General features: G+C 39.4%; 1 protein-coding gene across 3 annotated transcripts in view; it reads right to left on the bottom strand.

Annotated features, from left to right (window-relative positions):
- Positions 1-20,484, bottom strand: part of Bbs9 (Bardet-Biedl syndrome 9) — a 405,148-nt gene that overhangs the window by 194,174 nt on the left and 190,490 nt on the right. For all 3 annotated transcript variants that reach the window (XM_048446631.3, XM_048446632.3, XM_048446634.3), the window contains 2 exons: positions 18,351-18,446; positions 10,395-10,567 (listed from right to left, as the gene is read on the bottom strand). In XM_048446631.3, coding sequence (XP_048302588.3) covers positions 10,395-10,567; positions 18,351-18,446 — 269 coding nt within the window. The remainder of the gene's footprint in view (positions 1-10,394; positions 10,568-18,350; positions 18,447-20,484) is intronic.

Consider the following 20,484-nt stretch of genomic DNA (forward strand, 5'->3'; position numbering starts at 1 on the left):
AATTTCTTAGATTAGGGCTACATAGATACAATAAAGGAACAAACAAAAAAACATAAATTAAAAAAGGATGCATAAATTAAAAATATATACAGTGTAGTAAAATTTTGAGAAAGAGTTGGATAGATTTAAACAGGGTACAGAGAAATGGGAATTAGGACTGCATGACCTTGGGTACCTGACTACACAGACAAGAGAGCAGGTAAGGGGAAACTTAAGGAATATGCCACAGTATCACTGGGAACTGTCTTTAACATGTTTAATAAAAAACTGGCTACATAGAAAATTTATAATTTCCTTTTTCTCATTGCAATGAACCAAATAACAAAGAGAATAAAAGAGCAGACACAGAAGTAGCAGAACTGAATGTTTCTTTCTTTTTCTTTCACGGATAGCAATTTTTTATTCATCTGTTTACTCTACATCTCAGCTGCAGCCTCCCTCCTCCAAGCTCCCCGCCAAGTCCCTCTCCTCCATCTCCCCTCACTTCCAATCCCTCCTCTTCCATCTTCATTCAGGAAAGGGCAGGTCTCCCGTGAGTATCAATAAAACATGGCAGATCAAGTTGCAGTATGACACTTGCCCCTGCATTAAAGCTGGGCAAGGTGACCCAGTATGAGAAGTAGGGTCCCAAAAGTCAGAAAAAGAGTTGTAAACAATCCCTGTTCCCACTGTTAGGAGTCCCACGAGAGGACTAACCACACAACTGTAACGTACACGCAGAGGGCCTAGGTCAGTCCCACGAAGGCTCCCTGCTTGTTGGTTCAGTCTCTCTGAGCCCCTATGAGTCCAGGTTAGTTGATTTGAATTCATTTCTATAATCTCAGCTTTTTATTGCTTGAATCAAAAGCCACTGACATCCACCACAAATATATACAAATACATACTACACAAAAGTGATAAATTACAATGGTAAAAAAGGCAAACGAAGCCAGGAACTGGTGGTCCACACTTATAATCCCAGCACTTGGGAGGCAGAGGCAGGTGAATCTCTGTGAGTTCGAGGCCAGCCTGGTCTACAGAACGAGTTCCAGGACAGTTAGAGCTACACACACACACACACACACACACAAAAAAAAAAAAAAAAACAAAACCAAGTGGCTAGGGAGAAGTCTGGGTGGGTAGAAGGCTTGCGTGAGCCTGCAGGCCAGAACTTGAATCCTCGGAACCCTGTGTAAACAAGGCAGATGTGCTGGTCCCAGACCCAGAGACAGGGTACCCCTGGAACACGCTGGTTGGCTAGCACAGCCAGAATCGGAGAACTTGTCCTGATGAGTGAGATGGAGGGGAATCGAGGAGGATATCCAGTATCCGCAGTCATCTCCCAACATACATGTACACCCAAATACACTCCTCCTGTCTTCATGACTTCTCTACTGCTGTGCTAACACACTGCAATGAAGGAACTCACAACAGGAACTGACTGTTAGGATGTCCAGCACCAGAGCTGTAGGGTCCACGCTAGTGAGGGGAAGGCGTGGTGGCAGGACAGCTGGGAGCTCACATCCCGTACCTCACCGCAGCACAGACAGGAGATGATGGAGGTGGCAGGAGGCTCTTGAAGAACCAAAGACCAGCCCTGCAACACACCTCCAACAGGGCCATACATCCTAATCGTTCCCAAACAACTGGGGGATCAAGGAGCCTATGGGGACCATGCTCATTCAAACTACCACACATGCAAATTGGTATACATACGTGAACACACACATGTATGTACACTACACAAATACATACAAAATTAATCCTACATGATTAAACACTGTAAGCAAAGTGATAAGACAAATAGTAAGCTGCATAAAGTAATAGCAATATCTATAGCCATGAAAAAATATGCCATAGTGTCCAGACAACATCTGCAAGCCAATGTAAAAGGCCTATCAGCCAACAGAAATTAGTAAGGAAAAAGAGAAAAATGGGAAATTTTTACCAAAAAGTGTTAATAACAGTTTTATTTTATTTATTTTGTGTAAAAGTCTCATCATGTACCCCCCAAAGTGACTTTAAATTCAAGATGTTCTTGTCTTTGTCTTCATGTACCTACATTATAGGACTGTACCACAAAGCCCAACCCACTTACCCGCAATGCTCTGAAACAACAGCCTTTGATCTAATAATCTAATAATATTTTATCTAATTCCTAGCAGTGGTGCTAGGAATTTATTCAAGAGATATTGCTTACATATGCATTTAAGGTTATCCATGATAATATTCTATTGTTACTATAGTTAGAGATTAACAAAGGAAAAGCCCATTAAGAAGACATATCATTAAATAAAGAATAATACTGTGCAAAGCATGTGTTGAAATTCAGCAAATAAAATGCCACAAAATAGACTGTTACCATGCGATGCTGTCCATTTCTGTTTCCAAGTAAAACTGCGTATTAGCATAGTTCTGACTACACAGAAAACTTCTAGAAAGATATATATATATAACACCAATAGTAGCCTCCAAAGAGGAGACTGACAGCTAGGGGATGAGAATCAGTAGCCTATCTCCTAGCTTTGAAATAAAATATTAATGAAAGAAATCCAGTAAAAATCTCTTCTCCTCCTCTGCCTCCTCCTCCTTCTCCCTCTCTCTCTTTGGTTTTTTGAGACAGGATTTCCCTGTGGAAATCAGGCTGTACTTGAACTCAAAGATCTGCCAGCCTCCCTCCCAAATGCTGGGATTAAAGGTGTGTGATACCACTACCAAGCCAGTCAAAGTCTCTGAAGGAAAAAGATACCTTTCATTATCAAAAATTAAGTGGCAGAACTGAAGAATTACAATATCAGTAGACATACTAATACAGAAAAGGGGAAGATTTCATGGGGTCCCACTAACTGACAACAATATCTGTCGAGAAAATTCATCTCTCCATGCTATGAACCCCCTAATTGGTTACCAAATACAAACTGATAAGCACTGAAACCATACACACAAACACACACACCAAAAGCCGGTTCATCAGTTTGCATGTGTGTGTGTGTGTGTGTGTGTGTGTGTAATAATCAAATAAAAAGAAGCTATCAATTTGAGAGAAGGGGAAAATGGAAGAAGACGAAGTAAGGGACATGAGAGGCGCTCAAGAGTGAAAAGAGAAAGAAGGAAATAACATAATTAAATATTTTAATTAAAATGTATTTAACTATTGCCAGAATAGGGGAGTTGGGAAATAACAGAGAATGGCAGGGTACAAGTGATCCGATCAGGGAAATAGGAGAAGTGGGACTCCTTGGAGATGGTAATTTCCTCAAGGAAGCTTCTCTTTGCAAGAGATGGAGACCATTATAGAAACCACAACCAATCAATATACAGAGCTGTGTTTCAAGTCCTGTTGTATACATTTGCAAAACATTCCCACGCCAAAGGCTCACTGAACATTGCCAAAGAGGGGTAGAAAGAGCCAGGGGATAAGGGAACTTCCTACAATATTGTGTCTCCTATTAATAACAGAAGCTACATCCATAAAGTCTCACCAACATGGACTGCACAAACATGAGCTGAGCAAGAACAAATGGATATGGCAAAGAGGATGGGGAATGCTCAATTATGTCTCAATCATACACATTACAGGCAACTGAGGAAAGTTGAGAACAGGGGAGCTGATCTTCCCAAGCAAAGAGTCAACCTTGAAGACATAAATACAAGTAACATTATATGGACTCAACAGATACCAAGCTCAAAAGCCCAGAGAATATATTTTACAAAGTCATAGAAGAAAATTTTACTATCCTAAAGAAGGCCATCCCTATAAAGGCACAAGAAGCTTACAGAACATCAAATAGATGTATGGGATAAGAAAAGAAAATCCCTTCGCCATATAATAATAAAATCACTACACATATGAAACAAAGAAAGAATATAAAACCAGCAAGGAGAAAAGGCCAAGTAACATAAAGATAAACCTACACTTGACTTCTCAATGGAGACTGTAAAATGCACAAGGGCCTGGACAGATGTCTTATAGACTCGAAGAGACCCTGATGCCAGCCCGGACTTCTATATCCAGGTAAACAGTCAATCACTACAAATGGAGGGGAAAAAGTATTTCACGACAAAGTCAAATCTAAATAATATCTATCTACAAATCTATAGAAGGTACTAGAAGAAAATTCCAACCACAGGAAGTTAACAGCACTCACAAAACCACAGTCAATAGATAATCTCACACCAGCAAAACCCAAAGAAGGGAAACACACATACCTACACACAACCAACAACAACAACAGCAAAACAACAGGAATTAACGATCATTCATCATTAATAGCCCTCAGTATCAATAGATTCAACTCACCAATAAAAGACACAGGCTAACAGAATGGATGCAAAACAAGATCTGCTGCAAACCAGAAACACATCTCAGCATCAAAGATAGACGATGTCTCAGAGTAAAAGGCTGGGGAAAGATTTTCCAAGCAAACGGACCTAAGAAGAAAGCTGGTGTAGCTATCTAACAAAACAGATTTCCAACAAAAATTAATCAAAAGAGATGGAGAAGGGAATTTCATACTCATCAAAGGAAAAATCCACCAAGATGATGTCTCAGTCCTGAACATCTATGCCCAAAATACAAGGGCACCCAAATTTGTAAAAGAAGCATTAATAAAACTTAAATCACATCGAACCCCACACATTAATACTGGGAGGCTTCAACAACCCATTCTCACCAATAGACAAGTCATCCAGACAGGATTAAGTAGAGAAAAACTGGAGCTAATAGATGTTGTAAACCAAATGGACCTAACAGATATCTACAGAACATTTCACCCAAACACAAAAGAATACACCTTCTTCTCAACTCTTCACACAACTTTCTCCAAAATTGACCACATACTCAATCACAAAACAAGTCTCACCAGATTCAAGAAAACTAAAATAACCCTCTGTATCTTATCAAACCAACATGGATTAACAATGGAGTTCAACAACAACACTAACTATAGAAAGCCTACGAACTCAAGTAAACTGAACAACTCTCTACTGAATTTCTACAGGGTCAAAAAAGAAATAAAGAAATAAATGAATTTCTAAAATTCAATGAAAATGATTGCACAACATACCCAAACTTATAGGACACAATGAAAGCAGTTCTAAGAAGCAAGTTCATAGTACTCAGTGCCTACATAAGAAGAAAAAACAAACAAACAAAAACCAATGGAGAGATCTCATGCTTAACAGCACATCTGAACATTCTGGGAAAAAATAAGCAAACACACCCAAAAGTAGTAGGCAAAAGGAAATAATCAAACTGAGGACTAAAATCAATAAAATAGAAAAAAAGAGAACAATATGAAAAAAAGAGTTGGTTCTTTGAGAAAATCACAAGATAGACAAACCCTTATCCAAACTAACTAAAAGAAAGAGAAAAAGAATATCCAAATTAACAAAATCAAAACTAAAAAGGGGGCATAGTAACAGCCACCAAGAAAATCCAGAGAACCACTATGTCATACTTCAAAAACCAGTACTCCATTAAATTGGAAAATCTAAAAGAAATGGGTAATTTTCTCAGTATGTACAACTTACCAAAGTTAAATCAAGACTATACAAACAATTTAAGTAGACAGATAACCCCTAATGAAAAAGAAGCAGTCATTAAAAGTCTCCCAAAGAAAGAAAGGCCAAGGCCAGATGGCTTTAATGCAGCATTCTACTACACTTTCAAAGAAGAACCAATACTCCTCAAATTAGTCCTCAAAATAGAAACAGAAGGAACATTGCCAAATTCTTTCTATGAGGCCACAGTCACTCTGACACCCAAACCACAATAAAGAAAGAGAATTATACAGCAATTTCACTCATGAATATTGATGCAAAAATAAATAAAATAGAGTTAACAGGTTATATTTAGAAACATATATGTATATACATCTATTTATATGTGTATAATAACAATTGGTTATTTAAAAAGAGGTTCTGAATTTGAAAAAAAGTGTGGAGAAGTATATGAGAAAGTTTGGAAGAAGGAAAAGGAGAAATGTAATCTAATTATAATCTCAAAAATAAAAAAATAAAAGGATAGGCAGTACAAAAAATAACAAAATGAATGCTGGATCTCTGTGAGTTTTAAGCCAGCCTGATCTACATAGTGAGTTCCAGGATAGCCAGAGGTACACCAAGAAACTCTTGTCTCAAAAAATCAAAAATAGACAAACAAAAATACACAAACTGCACTGCAAAAGATATAATTCATGAAATATAAAATTTAATTACTATAACTTCATTATTATACTACTTCATTCAAATAAATAAAGCAAAAAATATGCATATAATTCATTTATAATAAAGGCTATTAAGAACTAGGGTTGGGGGAAGGGGAGATGGGGAGAGAGAAGGGAGAAGGGGAGGATTGGGGAGAGTTTGGGGGAATGGGATGGTTGAGATGGAGGAAGGGTAGATATGGAAGCAGGGAAGAAGATATCTTAACTAAGAGAGCCATTTTAGGGTTGTCAAGAGATTTGGCTCTAGAAGGGTTGCCAGGTGTTCAACAGGATTTCCCCAGCTAGGTCCGTGGGCAGCAGAGGAGAGGGCGCCTGAACTGGCCTTATCCTATAGCCACACTGATGAATATCTTGCATATCACCATAGAACCTTCATCTGGCGATGGATGGAGATAAAGACAGAGACCCACATTGGAGCACTGGACTGAGCTCCCAAGGCCCAGATGAAGAGCAGAAGGACAGAGAACAAGAGCAAGGAAGTCAGGACCACGAGGGATGTGTCCACCCACTGAGACGGTGGGACTGATCTAATGAGAGCTCACCAAAGTCAGCTGGACAGGGACTGAACAAGCATGTGATCAGAGACTCTCTGAATGTGGCTGACAATGAGGGCTGACTGAGAAGCCAATGATAATGACACTGGATTTTGATTCTACTGCATGTACTGGTTTTTTGGGAACCTAGTCTGTTTGGATGCACACCTTCTTAGACCTGGATGGAGGGGGGAGGGCCTTGGACTTCCCATAGGGCAGGGCACCCTGACTTCTCTTAGGACTGGAGAGCGAGGGGGAGGAGAAGAAGGAGGAGTGGGAGGGAAATGGGAGGATGGGAGGAGGTGGAAATTTTTAATAAATAAATAAATAAAGTAAAATAAGAGAATTATGAAGCACCTGCATTACAAAATAAGATTATAAAACATATTTATATAGACTGTTTACATAACCATCAAAATCCAGTTTAGATATATTAATTGTAGGTTTCGCTGACAATTTCCTATATACATAATGTATAATCTACTCAGATTAACTCCATTTCCATCCCTCTATACACTTTCTGGATGTGGGATTCCCCTCTGTATGCTGTGAAGAGGTTAATAAAGAAGCTGCTCTGGCCTGTGATAGGGCAGAATAGAGCTACATGGGGAAACTAAACTGAATACTGGGAGAAAGAAGGCAGAGTCAGAGAGATGCCAGGTAGCCACCAAAGAAGACAGACACCCGGGAACTTTATGGGTAAACCACGAGTCTCGTGGTAAAAAAATAAAATTAAATAGAAATGGGTTGATTTAAGATGTAAGAACTAGCTAGATGTAAGCTAATGGCCAAACAATATTACAATTAATATAGTTTCTGTGTGATTATTTTAGGTCTGGATGGCCGGGAAACAAATAAGCAGCCTCTGCCTACACTTTCTAGTTCCCATTTTCCCAGATACTCTCAGGCTTAGTTTTTAAATATAGATTCTGAATAAGACAAGAAACAATTTCTTTCTGAGTCCAGTTTGCTTCACTTAACATACAATCTTCATTTCCACCCATCCTCCTACAAATGATATAATTTTGTTCATCTTTATTGCTGAGTAACTCACTACTTTATATAAATACCAAATCACCCATTCATCCACCGATGAACACTAAATTTTTAAATGAATAAAGGGGGCTGAAAATGTAGCTCAGCTGTCAGAGGCCTTTCCAGGCATGTTGGAAGCCCAGGTCCAACCCCTTGTACTGTGTGCTCCAACATGGCAGTGCTCAACCTGTAATCCTGGCACTGAGGAGGGGAAGGCAGGGGCATCAGAGGTTCTAAGTCATATTTATCCTGAGCTGTATGGGCTCTGTAGTCACCCTGGGACACAGGAGACACTCTTCTACGAAAAAGGGCAGACCAACTATAACTCACCAGCCCGAAATCTGCTTCCCTAATAGTCACTGAGTCTATGAAAACACAAGACACTAAAAAGACTTCTTCAATACGCAGCTTTCGACAAGGCTGCAAGCTCAGCGTGTAACACGTACCAGGAGCAAGGTGGTTTGCAGTATCAGAATTTCCTAATTTAGGGGTTAGGAGCTGGCAGGATGGCTCTGAGATAAAGTGCTTGCTGCCAACCTGGCCTCACAGCCCACGGTGAAGGAGTGAGCCAACCGCTGAAAGCCAGCTCTGACTCCTAAAGTACCCACACTTCCACCTGTACATCACACGCAACAATAACAATATTAATAATAATAATAGCAACATTTTAGCAAATATTCATCGATCATGAGGCCAAAAACTGTTTCAGATACCAAGAATCACAATGAATAAAACCGAAGGAAATTTCTTCCTTGCTTACACAAAGCAACACAAATTCTAAAGGCTATCTTGATTAAAAGTCTAAGAAATTATTCACAGCTGAAAACAGACAATGGCAACAGTGAGCAAAGAAGACAACTCAAAACCCCTGTGTGTGCAACAAGTCAAAGGAAAGAGCCGGAGAGGGAAATACTGGGAAGTGCCTACCCAGGGAATCGGGGATACAAGTGTATGGCAAACCTATTAGCCAAGGATACAGTAATCGCTATTATAACTATTATGAACATTTATTGTCTCTCTGTGGACTCTGTTTCATAAAACTCTGGCCTCTAAGACCAGTATAGTCAAGCTAGAATTTCTTGAAATATATCCTAAAAGAATGAAAATGATCTCATCCCAGTTCTTTGACATAACAGCTGTGAGGCAGCATGCCCACTCCGCAAATCTCGTGTAGAAATCAGACTGCAGATAACAGTGTGGGGGGCAGGGATGCGGCTCAGTGGAAAGCCACTCGCTCACCACGTGCAGGGCCCTGGTTCCACTCCTCAACACTCCACAAGAGAGAAAAGTTTCACGTATGTGATGTGCAAGTGCATCCATAATTCTTCTACTGAAATATTAAAATTCAAAATGTCCACATTAAAAATACCTTGATACACTCTCCCAAACTGTCAAGTTTGATCCCACAATTGAGTCAAATACATACTAACCCAGAAAATAGCTATCAGCTGGGGTGGGAAGACAGCCAGCGGGTAAAGTGCTGGCTCTGGAGGACTGAGGGCCTGAGTTCAGATCTCCATATAAAAGTCAAAAAGCCTGGAGTGAGGGCTGGGGGTGGGATAGAGACACGCAAAACCTGGAGCCCAGCTGAAAAGGCGCGAGACACCCTCTCAAAAAATAAAAAATGGTAGAGAAGACACCTGATATGAGCCTTAAGAATGACTGAAAAACTACTGACCCCTTTAAGAATGATCACTTGAGGGGTGTGAGAGATGGCTCAAAGCCTCTCACAGAGGACCCAGGACCAATGCTCACAACAGCCTGCAACTCCAGTTCCAGGGAACCTGGCACCCTCTTCTGGCCTCTTAGGATAACTGCATGTATGTGATACATTTAGACATACACTAAGGATCACATAAATACACATAAAATAAAAATAAATAATAAACCTTTTAAAAATAATAAGTGATAACTCTAGTAACTAATGCTAGATATTCAAAATTCTTTCAAAATTCCTTCTTTGATTCCCTATAGAATCTGTTCGCAGACTCTGTTCAGCACATGTACCTGGTGAATTTAATGCATACAACATTTAAGAAAATGATAGCCACTATCCAATCCATTCAGAAAATATAACTCTTTCCAAACATTAAACCAATCTTCAAAAAATATAGAAATGACACTCTTAGATACCAAAGAGGACCCACCATATGAGAAAGAACATTCAGAGCAACTCATAGATTCATACATTTCATGATTTGACGTCTACTAAACACCCATTATGCCGGGAACACAAGAGCATTTTATGTAGTTAATCATCATTCCAATGCAGAAGCGCTGTGGTGCTAATTATAGATGAAAAAGAGAAAAATCACTTTATAATCACACCCCTTAGCCAAATGGCTGATGATGGGCTCAACTAGTTTTAGCACTGGGTTGTTGGGGTCAAGGGTTAAGTGTACATGTGGGAGAATTAAACAAGCTCTGTTTGAAGGTGACCACAGCTTAGCTCCAGTCTGCGACTCTGTAATGTCTGCAACTGACCAGTAACTGGGCAAAGTCCACCAGGCGCAGAAGAACCCAGAGCCTGGGCCTACCAGCATGCACCCAGAATTTGCACTCTGCACTACCTCTTTCTCTTTGATTTTCAAAGTAAAGCTTATTTGGTTTAGTAGCATACCTCAAAATGATGATCAATCAACTCAAAATATTCTTGAAGGGGTATACATCCAGAAAAAGAACATGCAAAATCTTTGATTCCCTGTTTTTCAAAATATTCCTGAAGACGGAGGATAAGTTCATTTGTTATGAGCCAAAGGTCTTCAAATTGTTCGCTCTGAATGCGGTATCGTTCTAAGAGACAAAAATAACAATGGAAACGAGCTCATTACACATGGTTATTAACAAAACAGAAAGCTATCAAGCAACCTTGATGTGAACACCAACTAAAAGGTAATGTTTCTTTTTTGTAATGTATATATGATTTCTGATGGTGTCCTAAAATACATGTCTGCTGCCATGTTGCTATTTTCTGCATCAACCATAGAACCATTTCAGATGCCCTTCCAGGGAAGAGGGCCAGAGAGTGGCTGAGTGCAGTCCTTCTCACCGTGCGTCCAACAGTTAATAGGCCTGAGCAGCCCAGCTGTGGCACATTTGACTTGACAGTAACGGAAAAAGGACAGTACAGTGGTACTGGTCTACTTCTGATACTGGTGTGAGATAAAATGTACGCTACACAAATCACTGCAATTATGATCAAAGTGTTCTGTTTATCTAGTCGTTTTTTTTTTATTTTGAAGGGCGCTTAAGCTTGACACGTCCCTAAATTGAAAAGAAAATCCTGCTTCCCTCTATTCCCTGAAACGTGAGCACCAAAAGATCTGTGTATTCTCTAATCATGAAGGCTGTGATTCCTATGCCAGTGACAGTGATGATGATGTAAGATCGGCTGTGGATGGGCAGCAGCTAGGTGCCAAATGCTGTGGTGTGGCAGTTTCTTGTTATAACAACGAGAACAAAGCACACAGAATCCCAGTCAACCAAGGAGCAGGAAGCGCATTAAACGTGACAGCCTGAGTTCATACCGCATACATTCTTCATACCTATTTCAATTTGCCTGTTCTTCAGATCATAGCTCGATCTCATCTATCATACAACAAATGTTGTGCACTTTTTATTTTTGAGACAGAGTCGTACTAAGTTTCCTAGCTGACCTTGAACAACTCTATAACCTAAGCTAGTTTTAAACTCCTGATCCTCTTGCCTCAGGACCCCAGCTACCTGGGATTATATGTCTGAGTCACTAGGGACAAGCTCATGAACAGATCCACAAGGCTTGGTAAAATGCTTCAATGTTAGGCTGGGTATGGAGACCCAGCACTCAGAAAGCTGAGGCTGGTTATTCAAAGCTAGCCTGAGCTACATAGTAAATTTAGAAAAGCAACAGAGATATAAAAGTGAAACACTTAGGCATGTTTTATATGTGACTTTATAGTTATCTCTTAGAGTTACTGTTTCCCTTCCATGTACCAGCATAGTCAGGAGAAAAAATAAACCATTCTGCAACAAAAACATAGCATTGGGGTACAGAAAGAAAAATAATATTCTTTTTTTTTAAAAAAAAGATTGATTTATTTATTATGTATACAGTGTACTATATACATTTATCTATGCATGCCAGAAGAGGGTACCATATCTCATTATAGATGGTTATGAGCCATCTTGTGGTTGCTGGGAATTGAACTCAGGACCTCTGAAAGAGCCATCTCTCCAACCCAAAAAATAATATTCTTAACTTGATTTTTTTTCCAAACTAGCAAAATTTAAAAAGAAACAATAATTCAGATGCCCACAAGTCAAAACCATCTCCTTAGTGTTCATAATCCAAGAACAGAGCATTTCACATAGAGACTTTCCACATCATATATTTTATGGAATAGAGAAATGCAGCTTTCTATTTATAATCTATGATAAAAGATCTAGAGTTTTTAAAATGTGCCTTAAAATACTAATAATCAAAAGAGTTGCCAAAGTGAACATTGAATTTGTTCATCTCCTTTTCTTTTGTGTTCTGTGACAGCACTCAGTGGAAAGAACCACTCAGCTTCCAAATAAAATGAAGTCCGACACTCAGACCCCACTCCACCAAACAGTGGAGAAAATGGTGTATTCAATTAAGCAGACTACAGAATACCACATCAGACCCCATTCAAGACAGATCATCTGAACTTCCCAAAACAAGTACAGTTTATATTAAATCATAAACAATGCATGCATATAATCATATCATAGGAAAACTTTTTAAGAGGATAAAGCAAATGAATGCTTTTAGACATGAACTTGGAAGGAATGCTATAAACAATTTCTGTAGATACAAGTTTAAAATAAAAATATATAACGTCTTCAATACTAGAATCTACGGAGGTACAACTACACTTACTTTTCAAAATGCCTTTTGAAAGCTAGATTTGCATTATAAACAAATTGTCCCATAGTGAAGAAATTGCTAAATACTTACTGATAAATCACCATCCCTTTACACTGCTCACCGGGTATAAGAAAAATATCAAATCAAATTACTTCAGATTTGACTAATATTATCATTAATTGTAACTACAATGCTGGGCCTCATATCACAGAGCCTCTACAGTGTGATGGTCCAGGCACTCCAGAGAATTCATATGTCTAAAACCCGTACACATCCACCAACTTTGACCAATCTTTGTTACTTCCTGCACTGACCTTTACCCACTTCTCATGCTTGTTTCTCAAGATCCTCACAATATCTCTACAGCTTCTATTCCTATTGCCAGCGTACCAATGTTTGAGTACTGACTCTCCTTGCCCATTTGCCTCTCGTATGTAATCCATGGGTTCTGCAAGGGATGTGCTAGCCTTGTATATAACAATACCCTGAATGATAGATATAAAAGACCTACTCTGCCAAGAATGAATGAGACAAGAATCACACACCCCTTGCACTCAACACACTTTAATTAGCAAGTTCACACGTGCTTTCTTCTGCAAAGCGAAAAGAAAGACACTTTCAAGGCTCAACTCATCTTTGCCGATGGGTCAACAACTCCTCTACTAGGAAAATTAAAGTGGGTAAGCACAGGACCTTCCAACTTGATTTTATTTCATTTGTTCCCTCCGGCCTGTTCGAATCGAGCAGAGCACAGGAAAGCCTGGTGTGTATTAGTTCCCCCTTTCCATCCTTACACACCTGCTTGAATCTGTACAAAAGAGAGTGGGTCTACTTAGCATTCTTTGTTCACTACCAGCTTAGCAGGAAACAGAAACCCAAACTGAGACACATCCTCCTTGCATCTTGGAGCAAAGGTTTTCACTGTCCAACACTAACTGAAGCTGTTTTTGTTGGAAACTTGGTTGGCTGTGGTTGGTCAGTCGGTTGGTTGGCTGGTGTTTGTTTGTTTGCTTGTTTGTTTTGACACAAGGTCTTGCTAGGTGACCCAGAGTGGCCTTAAACTCATGAAACTCCTGATGACACCTCTTGAGTAACTGATATTATAGCCATGTGTCACCATATCTGGAAAACGAGAAATTTTGTTGAAAGAGTACATCATCCTGATTTATTTCTTATCAATAGCTTGTTTTTCCTTTTAAAACCCATATGATATATTCTTGGTCTGTAGTGCTCTAAAATTTCACCAAGATGCACCCAGATGTGGGTCTTTTTCTCTCAATCAGGCCTTCCTAGTATCCTCACATTTGGAACTTCATTTCTGTCTCCACTGACTGTCTCTCCGGCTTAGTCACCATTCCCCGAAGACTACACCTTGCCTTGCAGGCCTCTCCGTAGAGGAAAACGTAGTCTAGGGCTGAGGAGATAGATGCTTGGCAGTTAACGTGCTCATAGTGCAAGCAAGAGAAACGGAGTCCAAATCCCCAGAACCCAAGTTAATGCCAAGGAGGCGTGGCAGCCCAGAGCAGAGACGGCCTCCTGGAGCAAGCTGAGCAGCAGACTGTGCAGGGAAGTTCCATGTTAGATTGGGGTCCCTGCCTCCAAGAATAAGGTGCAGGAGCAATTAAGATTAATAATATCAACCTTGAGCTTCCTCATCCACATGTGTATGCACACACACATGCAAAGGCGAACACTCATACACACATATGCACACCACACGCAGGTATGGAAAAAGGGAAAAAGCAGTATGCGATCTGCGCAGACTTTGCCGTGAGCACTGAGCCTGCTCTCAGGCTGTCACCTCTGCTTGTGTCACCCCTTGCTGCTCCTACTACACCCTTAGCACAAGTTCTGGTCCATGGCCCCATTAGTTTCTCAACATAGCAATTCTCTATAATCTTTGCATCTCTCATTGTCAGCGCGGATCTGACAGCTCCAGTCTACAATCACTCTTATAAACATATTTTATCTGAAATTCTCCATTTGAAAATCCAAGAGCTGCTTTAAATGCTTGGCTATACTAAACAAATCACTGTCAGGGAAAGCCTAACATATGACAGGTTCCTCTCTAAAATACAAGATCTGAACTTCCTGTGGAAACTTGGCACTGCCTATTTCTTCCAGAGTTTCTTATCCTGCAAGACACCAATGTCATGCTATTTTTATTTTCAAAATATAGATAACATCAAGGCTCCCATACCTTCCCATCGACCAGAGAGTTTGGCCTTGCCCAATCCTTCCTGCTACAGGAGTTACAAAAGTATCCCTGGGTCTGGGGGTGCACCTCAGAGGGGAAGCAAGAACTTGGTGTGTACAAGGCCCTGGACTCACCCGACAGAAAGAAAAAATAAAAGTGCCATATAGCATGCATGACTGTCAAGCACGTTTCTAAAGGAAGTGAATAAGGGTCCCTCTACAGCAAATATCAGTCACGAGCTAAAGACAATTCCACACAGCATGAGGGTCATGTGCAGAGAAGAGACACTGCGCCCTTCCATGTGGTGGAAACCTGGCAATCCAGATTTCTTTCTTCCTTTTTGAGACAGGGTTTCTCTGTAGCTTTGGGGTCTGTCCTGTAACTAGTTCTAGTAGATCAGGCTGGCCTCGAACTCAGAGATCCACCAGCTTCTGCCTTCCAAGGGCTGGGGTTAAAGGTGTGCGCCATCACAGTCTGACTCAGATTTCTTTGTATGAATGACCACTGTGTGCTTTTTACAAAAACTAAAATCCCAAACATGAGTCAGGCACAAGGGGACCAGTGCACCAAGAGTGCAAAGAGGGAAGCAACGGCTCCCTTGACTCTAAGTCTGACTTCTGAGGTCATCTTCATCACAGAGTCCTCTCCTAGACAGGAACCCACATCTTTAAAGTCGAGGAACCAGCACAGAAGTGGAGCAGCTGGTCTTCAGGTTTCAATCCGTGCACTCCTAGCTTTCCTGTCGAACACTGCCTTCCTGTGTTCCGTCAAGGTAGGACCACGAGCAGAGATGTGAGCAGGCGGCTATATCTCTGGTGTTGGTGAAGGGTAAAGAAGAGGAGGGTAACACAGTGCTCCAAGAGCCTTGTCTGAATAGAACAGCTACAGACGCCGTAGGATATAAATATGTTCAGTGACACAGAAACATAAAGTTTGCTCTTTAAATGGCTTCAACTGAAGAGTAACTATAAAGACAAGCAACGGGGGCTGGAGCAATGGCTCGGCCACTAAGATCACTTACTACTCTTGCAGAGGACATCGGTTCGGTTCCTTGTACCCACACACAGCTCAAAACAATCTGCAACTTCAGATCCAGGGGACCCTCTTCTGGCCTCTGTGGCATGAGGCATGTGCATGGTACACACACATGTGTATATGTGTACATATGTATATATGTATGGGTGTGTGTAGGCAAATACTGATACACATATAAGTAAAAAAATTAATCTTCAAAGTAGTCAAGCACCATTAACTCAAATCAGAATTTCTACAGTTTACAAAAGAAAGATTGATGACACTTTTTTAGTCTGATAAATTAAATAGGAAAATGCACCAAAATGATTCCAACATCCGAATGAAGAGTGAAGCCAAGCACAGCATAACAGGACCACGTGCCTAGACTTAGCAGAATGGCCAGGGCACTAGAAATTTGCCAAAGTTCAGACCTCATCTTAGAAATATCCTATGTGATTGCCAATGTAATGACTGTAGTCATGACACATCAAAACCTCATCTTAGAAATATCCTTTGTGATTGCCAATGTAATGACTGTAGTCATGACTCATCAAAAAAGACCATAGAAAGCATGGAGTTTTCTTCTCTTTTTTCAAAGTAACTTTTATTTATTTTTTGTGTGCTTTACTCTAGAATATCTACCTGCATTCAGGTTTTACACAGCAATCTGTATATCCTAGAAGCTTATATGATCTTAGCTATAGAAATTTTGTCAGTTCCAATAGCAGGAAATATGTTCCTACTAACAATCTTCAGTTTCAAAGAAAATGTCTTCATTTCCTTCATCCTGTTATTCAAGACTGCCAAACACGACAACATGACTGCAGATGTAGACAGTTCAAAGGGCAAGCCAAATGCTAAAATTACGGGGGGGGGGTTGTTTTGTTTGTTTGTTATGTTTTGTTTTGAGACAGGGATTCTCTGTAGCTTTTGGAGCCTGTCCTGGAATCAGTTTTTGTAGACCAGGCTGGCCTTGAACTCACAGAGATTCACCTGCCTCTGCCTCCCGAGTGCTGGGGTTGAAGGCATGAGCCACTACCACCTGGATCTACAGGATGGTTTTTAAAGTTTGCAGTAGTGGACTGCAAACTCAAGGCAAGCACTCTGCCACTGAATCACATCCCTACCCACAACATTGCAGATTTTTTTAAAACTGGCATGTATTCAAGCTATTTTAATGTACACACACAATTTATCCCAATGAAACATAAATTACTAGCTTGTTTATTTCTATGAAAGTATATAGCAAAAGTAAAGTTAATTCCATTAGTATAGTAAACACAAAATAAGTTTTAAATCAACTAGTTTCAACTATTTTACTCATATAAAACAACTAAATTAATAAGGTATATTTAAATTGGAATTCAATCTTGGCTATATAATTATTGGATTTCTATCTGATATTAGTCTCAGCCGAAAACAATCATTCATTTCATGTTCATGTCTGTCAGTGGTTTTGGTGTGTGTGCTGTCAGCTTAACATGTTCTAGAGTTATCTAGGAAAGAAACCTCAACATCTGCCTTCATCCAGATGTCTGTAGGCAAATCTGAGGGCATTTTCTTGATTAATGATTGACTTAGGAGGGTCTAGCCCATGAGGGACAGGGCTGCCTCTGGGCAGGTGGTCCTGATTATCTGAAAGCAAACAGATCAAGCAATGAGGAGCAGGTCAGTAAGCAGCACTCCTCTGTAGCCTCTGTTTCAGTTTTGGCCTCCAGGAGCATGGCATGAATTCCTGTCCTACTGCCCTCAGAGATGGAGTACCACCTGAGTTAAAAACCCTTTCCTTCCCAAACTACATTCAGTCACAGTAATAGAAACCCTAACTAAGAAAATGTCAAATAGGGATATAAAGATAAATATAGATATAGCTGGTACATGATATAGAGATAGATGATGATAGGTTAATTAGATGATTGATATATTGATTGATAGACAACGGATAGATAGATAGATAGATAGATAGATAGATAGATAGATAGATAGATAGATAGATAGATAGGATAGATAGATAGAGAGAGAGAGAGAGAGAGAGAGAGAGAGAGAGATAGACTTCTTAAGCTGTCCAAAGTAGAATATGCCTGAACTGTAAGCATGAGAGAGGCTGAGTCAGAAAAGTTACAAGTTCAAACCCAGGTTGAATTATATATGGGGGATCCTGTCTCATAAAACATTAAAAAAAATAAATACATACATACCTATGCAAAAAAGAAAACTAATTCTAGTTTTTAAGAGTTCTTGAAACCCAGATCACTTTAAGTGTATCTTAAAACAATTATAAATTTTTGAAGTTCCTTTCAAACCACCTTCATCCCCCAAACTAAAGGTATATGTCCATAGCACAATCTAGTCTCCACAACTCTCATATTTTACACACGTGGCTCTTGTCTGTCCATACCTAGTTAACAGCATCTGCACCCTTTCCACAGTTCTTGGTGCAATACAGTGCCCCAAGCTGAAGATTTCAGCAATAGGAACAGCACGGTTCTACTTACGAGAAGTTCTGGAAGCAAGAAGCGTAACTCGAGAGCCGCCTAGGAGACGAAAACCCATCACATTCACCTGATCATCATCTGATTGATTGGCAAAGTCTGCAAAGAAAGGGGGAAAATAATCACCCAATGAATCACAAAATAAAGACTAATATTTAAAACAGGAAGCTTAGTTTTACATTATTAATATTTAAAATGCACATATGAACTATATTAGCTGATCTTCACAGCAGCTTCCAATTGCTCAAATTTCTGCCTCATAATAACACTCTGGAATGATATCATTTTCCTTATTTTTTCATAGATGAGTGCAGGTGTGAGGCTGAACATGCACAGACTAAATCTGGGAAATAATGTCACTCCAGACAGCATCTGCGATTTGCAGACATCTACAAAGACATCTGAGCCACCTCAGAAGACTGTGATGGACACAGCAGTGCATGTCAATCATCCCACATCAGAGCAGGCATAACTCAATTGTGAGGCCAACCTAGGCTACGCAGAGAATCTACTCTCCAAAAGACAGAGGCAGGCAGAGAGGCTGAAACCAAGAGTAGCTACAGACAAAAAAATACAGGAGTGTCAAAATAGATAATTGTGGCAAAACTTGGCAAAGTCTACAAAGAAAAGAGAAAAATAATCATCTACATAATCACAAAATAAAAACTAATATTTAAAATAGGAAGCTTAGTTTTACATTATCAATATTTAAAATACACATATGCACAATATTTGAAAAGTCTTTCTATGGATACCAAAACTAAAATAAAACAAAGACAAATTATTCCTATAGGAATATCCTAGAGGATCAACAGCATTCACTTTATATTAAATATAGACACTTCCCTTATTATAAAGGGATTGGATTCCAATAATCCCACCATAAATTTAAAATACCATGAAGTAGAAACACACTTAATACATCTACCCTTCAAACACTGTAAGTTGCCTTACCTGCAATTGATTGGCTGAGAATGTCGATATTCACTGAGTTGAGAAAAAACAAATTCTGGTCCTTGAAGAAATTAACTTTACACTAAATTTCAAAAGGTTTTAATGTATGTATTCTTAACCTTTAACCTATCAGTTCTACTTTCAGATCTTAATCCAAGAAATGATCATAAAGTTGAAATAGTTTTTTGCAAGGAACCTATCACAAGGCTACAATGTAAATATTTAAATTTAGAATATGAGTCAGATGATTTCATAACGTCCATTTATAACAAAGCACCATGTAAGAATTAAAGTCACAAATGGAAATATTTATGGTCTATAAAGATGTTTCTAAACAATGTTAAAGAAAACCTTTATGGGAGGGGTAGATGCTTACAAAAATTATTTTAGCAATATTAGGAGAAAGTACAGAAACAAACATATGCATTTCTGGATAGTAAATTATTAGCTGGTTCCTTGTGTGAACTCATCTATTTTTTTAACTTCTCATTTATTTGTAATAAAAGCTAAAAATCACTCCACATGTGCCCTACATTTCTTCAAGAAAGTAGATAGACAATTAGGAAGAAATAGAGATTTAAAGTTATTTTTTTGCATGAAGCTCATTAATCCATTTCTTTCAGATTTGAAATAGTCACTGTATCTAATGTCAACATATAGGAACCTTTATTCACTGAAGATGATGTGAGAATTACTTTAAATAATTAGAGGGCTCCATCATGGACATTGCATTTAAGTTAATAGAAATACATATTACATGTATATGTCTTGGGGAAAATAACTTTTACTTTGTCACTGGGCGCTGTTTCTAGAACAAGTAAAATGCTGACAGCCATGATACTCCTACAGCATCAACAAAGGCTCCAAACCAGTAGAAATGTGGGGTCCCCACACTTTTTAAAAACATAGTCTGTTTTACCAAGATAAACTCCCTGGTCAACAGCCTACATTTCTCTTCAATCTCCAGTTGAGCTCTGTTTATGCTAATAAAGGTCAGCGTCTCAGAACCCAGTACTTAAACATCATCAACAGAATCAGTAAATTTACTACCGATCAACATCTAATCTCCAGCTGTGGCCATGGCAGTTTATGCAATCCAAAGAAATACTGTGTGCAAGGTGCTACAAAGGGAGTGGGTCCTCATGCATTTGTGCTGTCTAACATTGTTACAAGAGATGGGAAG

Source organism: Myodes glareolus, chromosome 4 (genome assembly GCF_982192425.1).
Source record: "Myodes glareolus chromosome 4, mMyoGla1.1, whole genome shotgun sequence".
Lineage (NCBI taxonomy): Eukaryota > Metazoa > Chordata > Mammalia > Rodentia > Cricetidae > Myodes > Myodes glareolus.